This window comes from Elgaria multicarinata, chromosome 8 (genome assembly GCF_023053635.1).
Source record: "Elgaria multicarinata webbii isolate HBS135686 ecotype San Diego chromosome 8, rElgMul1.1.pri, whole genome shotgun sequence".
NCBI lineage: Eukaryota > Metazoa > Chordata > Lepidosauria > Squamata > Anguidae > Elgaria > Elgaria multicarinata.
Window position 1 is genome coordinate 30,568,970 of NC_086178.1, and position 17,829 is coordinate 30,586,798.

At 41.3% G+C, this 17,829-nt stretch overlaps 1 protein-coding gene across 1 annotated transcript in view; it reads left to right on the forward strand.

The window, feature by feature from the left end:
- PLCH1 (phospholipase C eta 1) overlaps positions 1–7,849 on the forward strand; it is a 138,187-nt gene extending 130,338 nt beyond the window's left edge. Inside the window, exons 22-24 of the mRNA XM_063132064.1 lie at positions 2,716–2,775; positions 3,273–3,639; positions 5,581–7,849. Coding sequence (XP_062988134.1) covers positions 2,716–2,775; positions 3,273–3,639; positions 5,581–7,655 — 2,502 coding nt within the window. The 3' untranslated portion in view covers positions 7,656–7,849. The remainder of the gene's footprint in view (positions 1–2,715; positions 2,776–3,272; positions 3,640–5,580) is intronic.
- The last annotated feature ends 9,980 nt before the right edge of the window (positions 7,850–17,829 follow it).

Below are 17,829 nucleotides of genomic sequence, written 5' to 3' on the forward strand. Positions count from 1 at the left end.
AAAACCATTCAAAGTATAAAACGACAGTATAAAAACATGATATAAAATACAATATAAAAGCACAACCAGGATAAAACCAGTAGCAGTGCAGAAATACACATTTAAAACAGCAAAGTTAAAATTAATTTATATACTGCTAAAATACTGAGAGAATAAAAAGGTCTTCACCTGGCGTCTAAAAGCATATAGTGTAGGTGCCAGGCGAACCTCCTTAGGGAGCTCATTCCACAGCCAGGGTGCCACGGCAGAGAAGGCCCTCCTCCTGGTAGCCACCTGCCTCACTTCCTTTGACAGGGGCTCACGGAGAAGGACCCCTGAGGATGACCTTACCCTTATCATGGTGGGAACAAGTCTCAGAACCCCAGACTTACATGCTCCCTATCCCCTCCAGTGTAGATCAGAAGCTTTTGCTTCTGTTGTTGACTAACTGTAGTTTCCCATTTTGTGCAAAGCTGGACAAATTGTGGTTAGTCTTAATTATGGTTTAACTGAACTGAAGCAAGCCATTCCTGCATTGTGCAGGGGGTTGGACTCGATGGGCTTATAGGCCCCTTCCATCTCTACTATTCTGTGATTCTATGATCTTCAAAACTTGACTTATGAACATGGTGTGTTTCAATAAACCGTAGTTAAGATTAACAAACAATTTAAGGTTTGGACATAACTCTAAAGTTTGGTTAACTGAGAACACAAGAAGCTCCTCCTGATGGCCATGCTGGAGGAGAAATGCAAGGCTTATCTAGGTTTGTTCCTGTAACGATAAAACATAGTTCATCATTATATCCAAATGCAGCCTCTCTCTCTCCACCCAGCTTCAGATTCTGAACTGATTTTGCCTTTGTTCTGAGCAGTTTCACTTTCAGCGATCAAAAAGGCAAGACATGTGTAGAGATTGTCTAGTATATTGGGTAGGGTGATGAACTGTCAGGATTTCCCCGGATTTGTCCTGGTTTTTGTTCTTTCCATGGTGTCAGGGGGGATTTTCTATAATTTTCAATAATGTCCTGGAATGACACACCTCCCCCTTTAAGGCTGCCATTAGCATGGCAGGAGGGAATGACATGCTTTCTTGAGGCACATCATTCCCCCACCCCGAGCTCCAATTGAGGTCTTAAAGGGGAAAGTGGGTCATTCGTGGACATTATAGAAAAGGCCCCAATTGGAGTGGATGGTGGTGGTGCAGAATGAAATCCTTTCCCCTCCTCCACTCCAATCGGGTTCTTTAAGGTGGCGGGGGAATAACGTACTTTCTGCAGGACTCAGAAAGCTGCTTCCCCATACACACACTAGGTGTCCTCTTTTTTGGTTTCCCAAATATGGTCACCCTAATATTGGGGCATGTGTTTTATTGGTTTAAAGCCTCCTGCATCAGTTATAGCTTTACTGAGCAACAAAACTATTGGCAACTCCTTTATGCTCTTCAGGATCGCAGTGTCCAAATTAGTTCCTCTTCAATCTGAGTAAACCAAGTTTTGCACAATGGAACTTCTAGAATAGACCCATTTATCCACTCTGCTTGGTAGAGATGGTTAGTTGTCAAAGAAAATAGTGTTTTGTTGGAGTGAAATGAATGCTGCCTCTAACAGGAATAATGCTCCCTTCCCTTGATGTTTCTCCCATGTCTTCCTAGAAGCTGGAGCTTCTGATTTTTGTTTCTTACTGTGGCTTGTTGCTTGCTCTGGTTTGTTGAGTAACTTTCTTCTCCTTGGCTCATTTTTACTTGGTGCAGATTCCGGTATTGTTGCTGCATGGACATAAAACTTTCACTGTTTACTCGGGGTCTTTATTAAAACAGAAGTTGGATAAATGGGTATTTAGAAGTCATAGGCATCTCCCAATCTTTGGATTAGGGGAGAGTGCCAAGATAAAATATATAGATGATGAAAAAATAATGACGAGTTTCTAGAGAACAGGATATATGATTTTGTTGTTGTTGTTTCTATAAAGGCCATCATCTTCTCTGTCTTGCAGCAGGAGAAGAAGAACATTTAAATTAGAAGAAGATTAGGACTTTCCTAACTGTAAAACAATTCAGAAACGTAACAAAGTGCTTAGGGAGATATTATAAAATTTTCTTCCTTAGCGTTTTTTAAAGGAATATTTGGCCTGACTGTTCTTTAGAGTGCTTTGATTGAATACCCAGTTATGCTTGGCCCTTATACCTCTGTGGATCAGTTCAGACATTTAAGGCATCATCCTATACAGGTTTAGACATAAAAATGTCCTACATCTTCCAGCATGCCCAGCCAGCCATGCTGGTTGGGGCATGTTTGGAGTTGTAGAGCTTTTTTTCTGTCCAAACATGCATAAGATTGCGCCCTTAATGATTCTATCATGTTGAACATCCTCACCATTCCTGGGGATGTAGCCACATGGAGAAACTATTATCTGATCTGGTACATCCTCAGTTACAACCTTTGCTTTCTGACAGTGATTCGTGTACGTGCATGGGCACACACGTGACATCACATTTTTCAACCATTGTACTGAAGTGACCAGAAAGTGGTGGCTGTAACTGGGGATTCTCCAGGTCAGATGTTACTTTCTGCCTTGGGATTTTTGAACTACTCCACACAAAGGAAGCAGCAAAATGTCAAAACCAGCCCTACGATTTGAAGATGTATCTGTGTGACAAACGCTTGATGTTTCATATTGTTTTCTTATGACCCAGTTGTAGACATTAGTCCAACATGCCTGCCTTTCTTTGCCTTTCAGTGGAGTCCCTTAATCCTCAACCCCAGTTATACTATCATGCACTTTCTAGGAGCCACAAAGGTAGCCTTTATTTAGCATGCACTTCTGCAATTGATGGGCACCTCTTTTCTTTTACGGAGCCATTCTGAACCGCATGATCTGTAGCTGCTGTGTCACTTCATTTCCCATCAAGAGTTTGAAACCTTGTGGTGCTGCTTTGAAGTGGCCCATGTCATAAAACTCCCTGCCTCTGGGCAGGGCTGCCTCCCACCCCAGGACATTTCTTGCCAACTTGTCATGAAGCCACTTGTAAAGATCCTTTGCCTCCCTAGCAGGCTACTTTCCTGATGAAGGGGAATTCTCTCATACATGCATGAACTCATGGTGAGCTGTGCCTCTTTTCTCCTCGATGTGGACTTGTTTGATTTGATAGCTTTTGTTGGTTTTGCTTGGGGTTCCTTTTCATTCATTGTCTAACTCATGTGTACAAATGCAGCAGTTCAGATACGCATTTTTCTGTAAAATAGGCCACATTTTCCCCAAATCTGTAGCATTCTTTCTCCTTTTTCTATTTTTAGAGCAAGCAGCTGATAGGACTCCGAGGGCTTTTTAACAAGAACCCCAAACATAACACTGTGGAAAACAGTGGTCATTATGTTCGGAAGAGGTCAATTGGGGAACGAATTCTCCGGCGCACAGCCAGTGCTCCGGCAAAGGGCAGGAAGAAGAGCAAGATGGGCTTCCAGGAAGCCGCAGAGCTTAAGGAGAGTACATTGGAGGCCACAGACCTGAAAGACAAGGAAAGTGTTCTAAGACGGACAAGCAGGAGTTTGCAAGCACGTCCAATCTCCATGCCAGTTGACAAATATCTCTTGGTAGGCTTGCCGGCGTCACATCAGGATGCCACCAGAGTTTCTGGTGCTACCAAAAATGAAAATACGCCTGGTAAGTTCCTTCAAAAGATTTTCAAGGGATTTGTTTTAAGAGATTTTGAATCAGCTTAGTTCTTCAGCTCTGGCCCACTTACTTGGGAATTAATCCCGTTGGACTCAATGGGATGTACTGCCAAGGAAACACACTTGGGATTGGGCTGTGCAGCAAACACCTCTCAGATGTTATCCCTAATTGGAGCCATCCAGTGGTCCAGATACGGGGTGGGGTGGGGTTCTCTGCTCCAGCCACTCTGAGGCAGGATGTTGAAGAGGGTGTTCTCCCTGTCACTCTGCAGTGATACAAATCATCATATTGCAGCAGCATTGCAGGAGTGGAGACAATGCAGATGTTTCAGACTGGGGGATTAGAACTTCAGAATTCAGACCAATGTATTATGGGGAGTACCAGGCAGTACAAAAATAGTTGAACGACATGCTTAATTGTGAAAGTGTTTTCACCCAATGAGTTGGGTATTAATAGAATTATACGGGCATTCCTATGTTTGTCTAATTCTAGGCACATTCTCATTCTCTCTCTCTCTCTCTCTCTCTTTCTCTCTCTCTCTCTCTCTCTCTCTCTCACACACACACACACACACACACACACACACACACACACCACCCTACTACTTGTTGTGGGTAAGAAAGGTGGTTTCCATCACTTCCAGAAGATTTCAGTATTAGATTGTGTCTGGTCTCTATGGGTAGGGAACTCTTTAATTTACATGTCAGCCACCAAGAAATCTTCTTTGTGACCTTGTCATCAGGACCTGCATACAAATGCAGTGATCAAGTGATGACACTTGGTTAAACTTAAAGATCACCTGATTTCCTGGATGTGTTGGTTGTTTCCAGAAAGACTGGCAGTCGAAGCCTTTGTCCGTTACCATATTATTGAATCATGACTAAATGAGCCTTCAAAGTTCCTTCACTTTTGTACATCCAGGACAGACTTCCCCAACCTGGTACCCTCCAAATGTGCTGGACTCCGAATGTGTTGGCTCCTACCATCTCTAGCCAGCATAGCCAAGGAACTAAGTTATTTTACTTTTTCTAATTGGTTTACTAATATTGATGAATTGCATTCTCCATAAACGATCAAATTATGTTTTGTTTAATTTTTACTTGCTTAAAGGTACAATATAATCTATGAGTTAGGAATACTTTGGGAATGGAGGCCTTGACACTTAAGGCCCTGTATATATACTTACACAGGAGATAATAGGCCTGCCTTTGGAGTTGGCATTTCTGGGATTCTGCTGTTTGAAGTTGACAGCAATCTCACCTGAGTAAAGAGCATGCAGTAGTTATACAGATTGGCCTGTTTCACAGCAATCTTTGAATTGTTTCACCTGAAGTCATTCTTTTAGGTTCTAGAATCGTACATATGCAGATATAGAGAAAAACAAAATGTACCCAGTGGAATTGGGGAGAAAAATCCCGTTCTTTTAATGAAAGTGAGGTAATAGAAAGCTACAGTAGGTGCTTTTCTGAGGCCACAATGCATGGAGTCCAGGGACTGGATGTGTAATTCAAGAGTTCTGATAAGCATGCCTCTTGTTTGCCAATGGTATTTTAACAGAGCTGTTTTGTTCTGTCTTTGTTTGCCATGCTTCTTTATAGTACAAATCTGAATAGGAACACAGCTGAAGGTAATGCCACATGTCCAAACTATGGAACCTCATTGACATTCTTTACAACAAATATTACATCATGTCGATTATGATGTAATAAAACATTTAAAGAAAAGCTTCAATGAAGTGCCTCCAACTATATATTTTCTCATTTCTTCATATCACAATAATTTGTACTAAACTTGCACAACCCCATAGTTAAGTCCTCTCACAATTTTGACCAATTTTACATTCTTCATTTGTCTGTTCCTAGACAAAGTAGTCCTACGTAGGTGAGCGAGTATTCCTGACCAGTGTTTTTATTTTTTATTTTGATTTAGCAGAAAGTAACCATGATACAAGTGAGGACCAAGAGAATTCGGAAGAACTGGTCTCCTCTGGTGAGAAAGATTCATCTTTTACACAGTTTGCATATTCATTTAAAAGTGATGTTCCCAAAACTGGCAATTATGCAACTTTACCTGCATATGAAAAACCAGAAGGCCTAGACTTTACAGTTGGGATAGCTGAAACCTATTTCTCCACAGAGTATTGGAAAAGTAATCTTTCCAGTGCGTCTGTTCATCTAAAGGAGGAATTTGAAAGAGAAAAGAATGAAGGCATATATTGTATGGGTCAAAAGACCCTGGTGGACACTACATCATGCAAAGAAGACAGAAAAACAGTAGCACTGATTTCTCTTGCTCAAGGAGATCAAGAAACTAATATAAAATCTCACCCAGTTGTAAACAGCACTATAACTAATTTATCATTAGCTGACACCTCTTCTCCAACCTGTTATGATGTCCATGACTTTCATTCCACACCAGCTATACAAGATAGTGACATTTCTCACCTTATTAATGAGGTCTCTTTAACTGATGAGAGTGATATGAGTAGTTCTGTGTCAGCATTGATAGAACAGGTTGATGTCAAAAATGATCAATCTAATTTGACTGTTTCAAGTCCTCCTGGAATTAGCAAACTGTTTATTAATATGAAGTCTACACATCCACCACCTATATTGCCATATGATCAGAATAAAACGTTTGACCACCAGTCACTTAGAATAACACCAATTGGACCTGCATCAAATTCAACACCAGAGATTACTATGAGATCAACCCCTGAGACAACAGAATGTTCTCAGTACACAATTATCCATGAGGCGCCTCTTTCTCCATCCTCTTGCCATGAATCAATGGGCAAGCTTGTTTGCAAGGACCCAAGCCATGGTGCAGAAGACAGGTGTATCATGTCATCTGCCACTATGCTGAAAGGAAACCCCAAAAGGAAGTGTGGAACAAACTGGGAATCTCTCAGCATTAGCAACTCTTGCATTTCTGACAGCTCAGACTTGGAGCATACAATAGTTGTCCCTTTCACTTGTGCAAATTCTACAGGCAGCAGCCTAATGGAAGTTGACGGAGAGTTGCAAGACCTTTTGATCACTGCCTATGAATATAAGAGAGAAGATATGAGCCAACTTGCTTCTCCTTTGAAACTTAAGCATAACCAGGACACCCTGTACTATAACAAAACAGTCTGTGAACATCTAAACAGTGTGGACCTCCATAGTGCCAACCTAGTTGAGGATTTGAAGTTTAGGAGTGAGGAGAATCAATATCTTCCTTACACAGAACATCAAAGTGCTGATTCTTTGTACAATAATTACTTGCAAATTTCAGACACACAAAATGAATGGCTAAACATCGCTCAGACAGCCAACGTGGACTCCCCTCCTTTGCCCAAAAATGCCCTGCTGTCTCCTTCTCTCACAGCTCAGAAACAACCAAGCCCTTGTAAATCCAAAAGTCTTGGAGACTTAACCTCAGAAGATATCTCTTGCAATTTTGAAAGCAAGTACAAGTACATTAGTAGAGGTTTTATTACATCTGGCATGAGAGACAAGATGGTGGCTACTCTAAAGGCTAAGAAACCGCAGGTTACAGATTCTCTGACAGAACAGCTGCGAAAGCTTGTGTCTTTTGATCAAGAGGATGGTGGTCAGTCGCTTTGTTCCAAGCAGAATGACGATTGCCCTAAAATGTTGGTCAGAAAACTATCATCCAGGAGTCAAAGCCGAGTGCGAAACATTGCAAGTCGTGCCAAAGAGCGACAGGAAGCCAACAAGCAAAAACTTTCGAATGCTAGCACTAATGTAACTGGAGTAGTCCTTAGAAATAAGCCCCCCGTACCTCCTCACATTATCAACAGACATTCCACCGGCTCTTACATCGCGAGCTATCTGGATAACTTCAGTGCAGATGATCTAGAAGGCCGCGGCGTCCCAGAAGGGTCATGTACATCTTTACGCTTTGGGTACAGTGACCAGTTTTATACTGATGACTCTCTCTTGGAGACCAAGCCAAGCGAAGATGATAAGCCAGAAATTTATTTTCTCTTGAGACTGTAAATTGTATACATGTACATCTTCACTGTTTACAAGCTTTCTCACTGAATGAAGGATTATCAGTAAGCAACGTAGCCATTAGCATTTAAATTACTCAGAAATGTATCTTTTGCTACTGTTTGAGTCTTGTCATGAATTAATGTGTCCTTTTTGAACAAAGTTTATGTAAAAAGATTACTTAAAACTTTATCTATCTTTTCTTTTCTTTTTTCTTTTTAGAAACTATATGCTGTTATTGTTGTTTGCATGAAATAAATGCAATAGGTCATGATGTCTTGTATTTGCAATGCATGTTCAAAAGAATTTGGTCCAGCTGTTGGTCACCATGAAATGCTGCACTCAATGCAATTTTTTTTTCTTTTTACCCCTATGTTTTAGCTACTTCTAGGAACTTTTAGAGTAATCATTATCTTATGGCCACGCACCCAGAAATTTTAGAGTAATCATTAATCTTACGGCCATGCACCCAAACATAATCCTTGACTTTTTAAATTGATGCCTTTGCCATTGGAAAAAAATAAGAGAAAGTAAGATGTTCTAAAAATCAAATATTTGCACCTATATTTATTGGATCATGAAGCTAATAATGGTAAGCACCCAAAGATAACTAGCTCTTGTATGAAAACCAGAAATGAGACCATTTCTGCAATCTATAAAATGACTTGTTTAGATTTTTAGGATTCAGATTTTCAACTCCTTATGGTAAAAAAACAAGATTTTGGATTTCCAAATTCAAACTTCAAATTTTGTTTAATGATAATGAAAACGATGATGATGCAATCTGTAGCAAACCTAAAGCCTTAGTTCATGGGCATAGGAAACAGAGTTCAAATGTCAGTGAGAGCTGGGGTGGGGGATGGCTTCAATCTCAGAACCTTTTGTGCACACATGGGGTATCTGATATGCATGCCGGGATATCATGTCCCCCTGACACGGAAGAGAACAGAAGCCCATTATTCATGAAAAGTTCTATAGTGCCTATGTGCTTCCATTGGGACTTTGAAGTGTGTTCTATTCCATTTTTGTTGTTGTTGTTGCTATAGTTCCTAAGAAGTCCAGATATGCTCGCAATTGCTGATTTGCAGCACTAAAGAGAGACCTTACATGATCAAAGGCTCATGTGGATTTGTTTCATGTTACTTCCATCCTAGTGTGGAGTATATGGCTGATTTGAAACCAATATGGTTCATAAAACTTTTTGCTGTACTTTGGAGGCATCCTTGTTGAAGCAAGTATCCTCTGAAGGGGTATATAGGTTCTTGTTTCTCCCATTCATTAACTGGTTGTGTAAACTAGTTGGCATATCATTCCATGGAGCTAGAGTCACTGTCCAATGGACTCCCTGCCAATTATTTTGTGCACTGCTGATTCCCTTCTGCAAGCAGTGGGTCCCACTGATTCTGTTGCACAAGGAGGACCCACAGCTTACGCAGTAGGATTTAGCATTTCCTGGAGGAAGCCCTGAAATGAGCAGAAGCTCTTGTTTCTGGATTGGGACAGGTTGGCAGAGCTCCCTCATGTGAGCGCCCATTCCAGAAACGAGCATTTCTAGGTTGCCAGTGGAAGTGGTAAATATCCTTTCTGCAAGCAGTGGCACAGGGTGCAGAAGGGAATCAGTGTGGCGCAAAAGAATCAGCAGAGGCACACTGTTTGGTACTGCCCAGAGAGTTTAATCCTGCTCTACCATAGTTAATGAATTAAAAACTAGCAATTGTCTGAGAGTCTCTTGTTCTAAAAAGATGGTGCATTTTGTGACTATATTAGTGGTACTGCAGCAGCATCTAGTGACAGAAATCCAACAATGAAATATAAAAATGGGGAGGGGGAAGGTAAGAACCCCCAAAACTACTCACATCTTTCTCCCTGTCTAGAGAAAATCTTGTTTTAAAAAATATATACAGGTGTCTTCAAGCTAACTCAGGCAATCCAGCTACAGAGGCCCACTGCAGATGTAACATTCCTATTCTTCTACCAATAGTGTGCCACAGGTCTTCCCTTCTGTGCAATTTTTCTCCTTCCGTTCAATACTGGCCCTTTGCCCTGGTGTAATATTGCCTCTCTATCAGAGATAACCATAGTTAATTGAAACCAGGATTTCCCATGTAACCAATATTTGGAATCAAGGTTTGGCATGGGTTTTGCAAAGCCTGGTTTACAAGGAATCAGTATAACATCTATGGGTTGCATTGATGTAATTTTCCTTTCAAGGGCAATCCTATGGCTCATAGACAGAGTTGGGTGTGCGTGCACAGAATAGTTCAGATTCCTGGATCCAAGGTCAGAGTCAGCACTCTGACCTTGGATTCAGCTGTCTACGCTCCCCGCTCCTTCTGATGCACTCATAACTGGCATGGAGAGGGTGGCACTGGCTGTCTCTCCAAGGTCACAAAGGCGAAGTCGGAGGGAAGCAAAAAGAAGCATGCCTGGGGGAAGGGAAGGGACAGCTTACACCGTATTACACCATATTCCCAGGCCTCCCCAGCCTCCTTTATCGTACCCAATGCCTCAGCTAGATGGGTGAAAAAGCCCATCTAGCAAAAATACAGAGATGGAGGCATGGCAGAGGTGAAGATCAGAGGTTTACAGCCATTCCCATAGGATTCCACCCTTAATTAACTTTATAAGGGGGGTGAGGGAGAAAGAAGAGGAAGAGAATACACAAGCCAGAATGGTAGCTCTATTTACTCACCATAAAAATCTTGCCAACGTTCATAGAACTAGTATGCCTTCCCATCATTTTCTTTTTGTGCAGAACGTTTTACATTTCTCTGGGACCTTATTTCCATCTCTAACGAACATAAAGGTGTTCGAAGCAAACCTTGCCTTCCATCTATTTCTTCTGTATATATTTGACCGTGGATGTAATTGAAGCCCAGTAGCAAAGTGATACACAATGAAGCTGTGCATAGTCCACACACAGCAGAAAAAGCAGCTAGGCTTTCCTTCATCCTGTGGTTTTAAGACAAGGGCTTTTTCTATTGGATGGTGGTAATGGGGTGGGGAAGAGTCATTGTAAAAGCAAAATAAAAATAAAATAATAGAAACAAAAAATCCTGCCCAAACTCTTCACTGTAGACTGAAATAACACAACAGTATCCTAGGGGTTTTGTGTGATGATGTATTTTTCGTTCTGTGTAACAGATATGTACCTAATACATACCTCTTTCCTTTTGTAATGCAGGATATTATTTGTATTTGTGGAAGGGAAATATTAAAATACGTTTTTAAGCACCCAAGTGTGCATGTTTTTGAAAATGAAGCAAAGTTGAGTGAGTGACAGTTTATAATTGCAGCGATTCCATCGTTCTTCAACGTTCATTCTTTTCAGGGAAAAGACCCATCCCAATTAACAAGATGGTCAGCGATTCTGTATAACTCTTTGCAATTTAACAGATTGTGGGAAAGGCGTTCCACAATGGAGGCTGTGGAGCAGTGAAATCAACCTGCACAGGCATTGTATTTCTGGACCTAACATGTACTTCTACAGCAGAATGGACTGTGTCACAGTTAGTTCTAAGCATCTTTGGACAGGAAGTTTGGATAACTAACGATAGCCAGGGCTCTTATTTATTATGTACAAATGCACACACATCATTTTTAAAAATAATTTCTTTTGAATAAATAGTTTTAAAGATGGGGAAATAAATGGTACAAGATCTCCTGTTCCGTTGGGTTTTGCTTCAATGCTACATCCATGCTTGCAACTCTTTATACTCTATACTAAAAAAGTTACATTTCAGCTCCATGGTTTAACAAATTCCATCTTTTCTTTTTTTAAAGGAGAGGGTGAATTTAAGACAATTTGCATGGTTCTCCTTTTCTTTTCTTTTTCATTTTGCTTCTGCTATTCATGGGCAAGGACAAGGAACTAAAGATGGAACTGAAACACTCTGACCACTGGAAAATCATATTCATCAACTTTAGCATGCATTGCCCAAACATAACTTCACAAACCTAAGAGCTAGAAAGTTGGAGTTTATAACTTTTTATTTTTAAGATCTGGAAATCTTAGTAGAATTCTTAACTAGCCAATATTGCAGAAGAGCTAGTTAAGCTCTTTTGTGTTGCTCTTCTGTGGAGTAAATCACCTTAAATTCATGGCTACATTTATCCATATCTCTTTCTAGCAACTGTTTACATGCTAGGAGCTGTAATATGGTGCTTGAATAGTTTATCATCTTGAATGTAAGCAGCCTATTCAATAGTTTGAAACTGCACACATACATTCCTTGAGAGACATGAGTCCGATACAGATGTTCTTCTAATCCCCAACTGCAGGAGTTCCCAACCTCTTGGGACCTGTAAGCACATTTGAGAAACTGCTGTGGGCAGTGCCATAAAATAGCTCCTGGAGAGGATGTAGCTACTCGTATAATGGTAGGGTGACCATAGGGAAGGGAGGACAGGGCTCCTGTAACTTTAACAGTTGTATAGAAAAGGGAATTTCAGGAATACTATAGTGACTGGATACAAAAGAGGGCAGGGCTCCTGCAGCTTCAACTGTTGTGATGAAGAGGGAATTTTGCCAGGAATGCTGCATGCATACAAATGACACCTGCTGAAATTCCCTTTTCTATACAACCATTAAAGATACAGGAGCCCTGTCCTCCTTTCCATATGGTCACCCTATATAATAGGGGGCTGACTATCCAAAAGGCAACTTATTCATCCATGTAACTAAGTAGAAGCAGAAGAACTCCGAAGCCAATCCACATACTCAGTCCACTGAAGCACAAAATAAAATAGCCATTTAAAGTTGTAACTTTATGTATGCTTACTTGGCTCAATGAGAATTACTTCTGAGTAGACCTACATAGGATTGCTCTTCTCATCCTATCCCTCCCCCCACATATCCCTTTCTCCAGCCCCAAAACAAAAGAATCTGCCTACCTTGACCCCAGGCTCACTGCACCATTTTCTACTTGATGCTTGTATCAGAGATCCTGGCTGGGAAGTGTGTGTGTGTGTGTGTGTGTGTGTGTGAGAGAGAGAGAGAGAGAGAGTGTGTGTGAGAGAGAGAGAGAGAGAAGGGGCTGGGAAGGACAAATGTCTGCAGCGGGGAGTCTCCTCTTTTATGGGAGACTCCCATAAAATTTAGAGCCCTGGAAGTTTAGAGTTCTAAATCGTACAGGAAGTCTACACTAGTACAGCCCGCTGGACCAAGCAGCAGCAGACCCTTTGGAGGGGGAGAGCTCCACTGTTCCCATCCTCCGCCATCTACTGCACCTGCTTCCTACTGCTTCATGGTAGGGCCGCCCCTGCGTGGATTGATACAATGGTTTGTATGTGTTAGCCCTGCTTTGGTAATAAAGAGAAATAAAGCTCTACTATTATATGCAGCCATAGAAGCCTAATGGGAAAGAGGCAGTGGCATAAAAAGTACAGTTCAACTTTTATCTACTATTCGGAGATGGCTCTAAGCTTTGCTTGGAAAAACAGACAAGAAAAAAGTCTGTCATCTTGAATAAGATCTGTGTGACTAGAGCCAGGATTTGAGATCTTTAACATCTCAGTCTTGAAAGGATTATGCCTTAAGAAATTGGGTTTGGCCTTTAAATAGATTTGATGCTAGAAGGTGCAATGTATGTTTATTGCGATGAATCAGTGACAAACTTGTCTTTTCTCAGTAGGGGTTTGCAAGCCCTTTGGCCTGGCAGGTTTGAATTTATATGTGAAACAACACACTGCAGAGCCACTCATGAAGCCTTCCAATACTGTTTAATACTTGAAGTAAGGAAAATAATGATTTAATAGCTGCATTTTGGATGTTCTCAGCCAAATCCCTCTATCCACTAGTAGGAATGTTGGGGAATTTTGTTCCATCTACATTTTTAAATGAAACAACCTGATCCACAATTCCCAGACTAATGTATGGGGTGAAACAAAATTATCCTTCAAATGGCACGCACCTCTGAGTTTTGCAATATAATTCTTAGCTGAAAAAAAGGCACACAATGTGTGTATGTATTTAAACTATGTACCAATTGGTATCATAAGTTCTCTAAGCTGCTCACATAAAAATACATAAAATGCAACATAAAAACCAATATGAATATAATAAATTCCTTAAAAAGTTACAAGAACAATAAAATAGAGCAATGCAATTATAAGTCATGGAAAATCTGAGTAAACTGGTGTGTCTTCAAGAGTTCAGCACAGTTTCTGTCTCAGACAACATGAGGGAGAGAGTTGCATTTCTCGGAAGGCCTACCTATGCGCTGTTATGTGGAACACACTATATTTTAGGGGGAAATGCACACAAAGACGTCCATTTCTTAAGGGAAATGTGTTTATTGCCGTTTGAACTTTTGTAAAAAAAAAGAATTGCAGAATTGAGGGTGGAACAAAGTTATGACAAAACGTGCAGAACTGACGTGGATGTTGGGGGTTTGCACACTTAGGTTTGGGCCTCATTTTAATTGAGTAATTTTGTGGGAAACCTGTTCACATCTTGCTCTGGTGAAAGGCTACAGCTACTTCCTCACAGAGATTCTTTATCTCGAACAAATCACCTCTAGCTTCCTGCAGCAGTCACCTTTTAGTGCATTGTTGTTGTTGTTGTTAAGGTTATGCACCTAAAATGGCTAGGCCCTGGGCCAAAATTACACAGGCCCTATTCTCAGGCTTACATTCTAAAGCAGAGAAACAGAACCTCTTTCAATTTCAGAGACACTTTGAGGAGCTGTATTTCAGTGATGGGTGGGCATGGGCCTGAAGGCAAAAGGGATCGTAGAATTATAGAATCATTGAGTTGGAAGGGGCCTATAAGGACATCAACTCCAACTCTCTGCTTAATGCAGGAATCCACCTTAAAGCATCCCTGACAGTTGGCTGTCCAGCTGCCTCTTGAAGGCCTCTAGTGTGGGAGAGCCCACAACCACCCTAGGTAATTGGTTCCATTGATGTACTGCTCTATAAGTCAGGAAATTTTTCCTGATGTCCACCTGGAATCTGGCTTCCTGTAACTTGAGCCCATTATTCCATGTCCTGCATTCTGGAATGATCGAGAAGAGATCCTGGCCCTCCTCTGTATGACAAAATACTAAAAAATGGGACTAAAATATAAACAAACAAACAAACAACCCCCCCAAGTATATTGTGTTTTACAGCTCTTACTGCCAGTAGCTGAGCCTTAGGAGAGACAACCTTTCAGAGCACCAAACAAAAGCCAGGGAACCACCAAATAATTGGAAATGGTAGGGGGAGGGGCATGGGCCTCTGGGTAAAACCAGACGACCAGGTTGAGAGCTCGGGAGGACCAGATTTGGCCCCTGGGTCTGAGCTTCTGCACCCCTGATCTTGTAGTATATATGTTGAAAGCTTAATGAACGCACAGACAGCAGTTGCAATAAACAGTCCGTTAAGACGTATGGTAAAGTTAAAAAAACAAAACAATAAACAGCTTTATTCTAAGAAAAAAGTATATACATATGTCATCTCAGATACCGAATGTTGGAGAAGTAAAAACAAACCTCATTTCAAAGTGAAGAGATAAAAGATAAGAATGGAGGAGTGAAGGCAGAGCAGATTGGAAAGGGAGTGGTCGAGATAGAGGAGCAGAAAGAAGGAACGAACCAATAAAGACAAATTAAAGGAAGGTTAATCAGGTTAACCCTTTACAGATAAACAAATGTCATTGCCCATTTCCAACAATTCTAAAGGCAGGGATGTGGCACGTTAGGGAGGAAAGAAGGAGGGTGAAAAGGAAGAATGAACTGGGGATAGCTGTCAAAATAGACCAATGGAAAGGTCTCTTTCTTTATCCCCCACCACACACACACTATATATATATATATTATTTATTTATTTCATTTATATCCCACCGTTTTTCTTCCAAGGAACCCAAGGCGGTGTACATAATTCTCCTCCTCTCCAATTTTATTCTCATAACAACAACCCTGTGAGGTAGGTTGGACTGAGACTCTGTGATTCACCCAAAGTCATCCAGTGAGCTTCCATGGCTGAATGGGGACTACAACTCGGATCTCCTAAGTCCCAGCCCAACACTCTAACCACTACACCATACTGGCTGTTACTGGAGGGACCAGTCTTATAGAAAGGATATTTTCTACCTCCCTCTCCTGAAACATGTCGAAATATTCAGGCTTAGAAAGCAAAGTTAGCCTTCAATCTGGCAGTAACACAATCTGGCAAAAACTAATCATAATTAGAAAACCTCTTACTAAATCAAATCTGAAAGTAATACATTTTGCTATAATGAGACCGGGATGTGAAACTGAAGAGCAGTTTGAGAACAAGATGATTATCCTCACCAGTAAGGAGATTTTGTTGTTGTTGAAACTGTGTATCAGTAAAGACAGAAATGAAAAAAGTGCTGGAACAAAAACAGGAAATTCAGTTGAACAGATTTTTTTTGGAGGGGGGGGCTGTTAAGTATTGGGTAAATTTTTTACATCTCTCATGCTTGGCAGGGTGAGGGGAAACAAAACATTGGCTAGTCAGCTCCTGGGGCTGGTACAGTTTAGCTTAGGAGTTGAAGAGAGAGCAACAATCTTATGCATGTTTAGACAGAAGTCCTACAATTCCCAGCATCCCCCAGCCATTTCTGTCTAAACATGCATAGGATTGGGCCCTAAATGAGGCACCCTCAAGTCTGAGCATCAAAGCTGCAAGTCTCAAGGGAATAGGGACAGGAGCTCTTCATGAGAATGTAAGAAGAGCCGTGCTGCATCAGACCATAGGACTAGATAGTTTACCACTCTGTTCATTTTGGCCAACCAGATACCCGTGGGAAGCCCACAAGCAGCACACGACTGTAACAGCAACCTTCTGTTCATGTTCCCAGCAAGCCACATGCAAAGGTATATTGCCTCTGACACCAGAGGTAGCATATAGCCATGATGGCCACCACTGCATCTTGTGGTTGTGAGTTCCATAGTTTAACTACGCACTGTGTGAAGAAGTTCTGCTTGAGGCATGACCAACTCACCCACACGAAGACACAAGGCAAAGGGTGGTGTTTTATATGGACAGACCTCCCTTGGCACAGTAAAGTGTTGGCCATGAGGGAGGGGCTATGAATAGGCAGATTGTCCCTCCCCAGCAAGCCAGGGGTGCTCAACTCACACACACAAAAAGGCATATGGAGGAACATTCCGAATGCCTTAAATCAATATGGGCCTGCACTGGATTCTAAGGAGTGTTTTTAGTGCCTAGAATTTAATCCATTGCAAATCCTTAAAGAAAAAAAGTTGCAGTTAATGTGGTGTCCAGTTGGGATCTTGCCTCCGTTGCGGGAGGTTGAGTAGACAAAGGGCATTTTCTGCCTCCTCTCCTGACACGTGTAAAAGCACGCAGGGGTTAGAAAGCAAAGCTAGGCTTGGAACTGGAAGTAATACAATATGACCGAAACAATCAGAATTATACAACCACTTACTAAATCAAATCTGAAAGTAATACATTTTCCCGTAATGAGACCGGAATGTGAAATGGAATAGCAATTCAAGAACAAACTGATGATAAAGCTGGCACAGACCGCATATATTTTGCTGGGTATCTGTAAGCGACAGAAATGGGCTGAGTAGGCCGGGGGCGTGTGTGGAATTAATGCAAATGACAAAGTGGGAATTCATATTGAGCACATCTGAGCAATTAAGTATTCTGTTGGCCCTTTACCTGTATTTTTGATGGGACATTCTGTACCTCCAGAAAAGAAGAAGATTCATTTGAAATACAATGACTTCACAAAATATTCATTTATAAGATTCACTTATCTTAAAAATAAGTCAAGAAGTCCCTGATACTTCTGTAAATGATAACAGGAAATGGGGCCAGGTTGTTTTCATGTGTAGTGCTGTGACACTCCATCCTGTTGAGCTCCACACTGGGGCAGAAAGCAAAAAATTAATTGTAAGGCTTATAAATGTGAGGATGATATCGGACCTGTTCAGAAGACACCTTAAACCCTGCTGGTTAAGGCTTTTGTCTAAGCAGCAAGGTTTCAGGTGTCTTGTGCGATGCATTTTGCTAAACCCTGGTCAGTCACTCACTAACCACAGTCAGACTGTCTGCAGCAGGGTTAGTGGCTCTAACTGTGGCTTTAAGTAGAGTGACCATATGAAAAGGAGGACAGGGCTCCTGTTTCTTTAACAGTTGTATTGAAAAGGGAATTTCAGCAACTGTCATTTGTATATGTGGAGAACCTGGTGAAATTTCC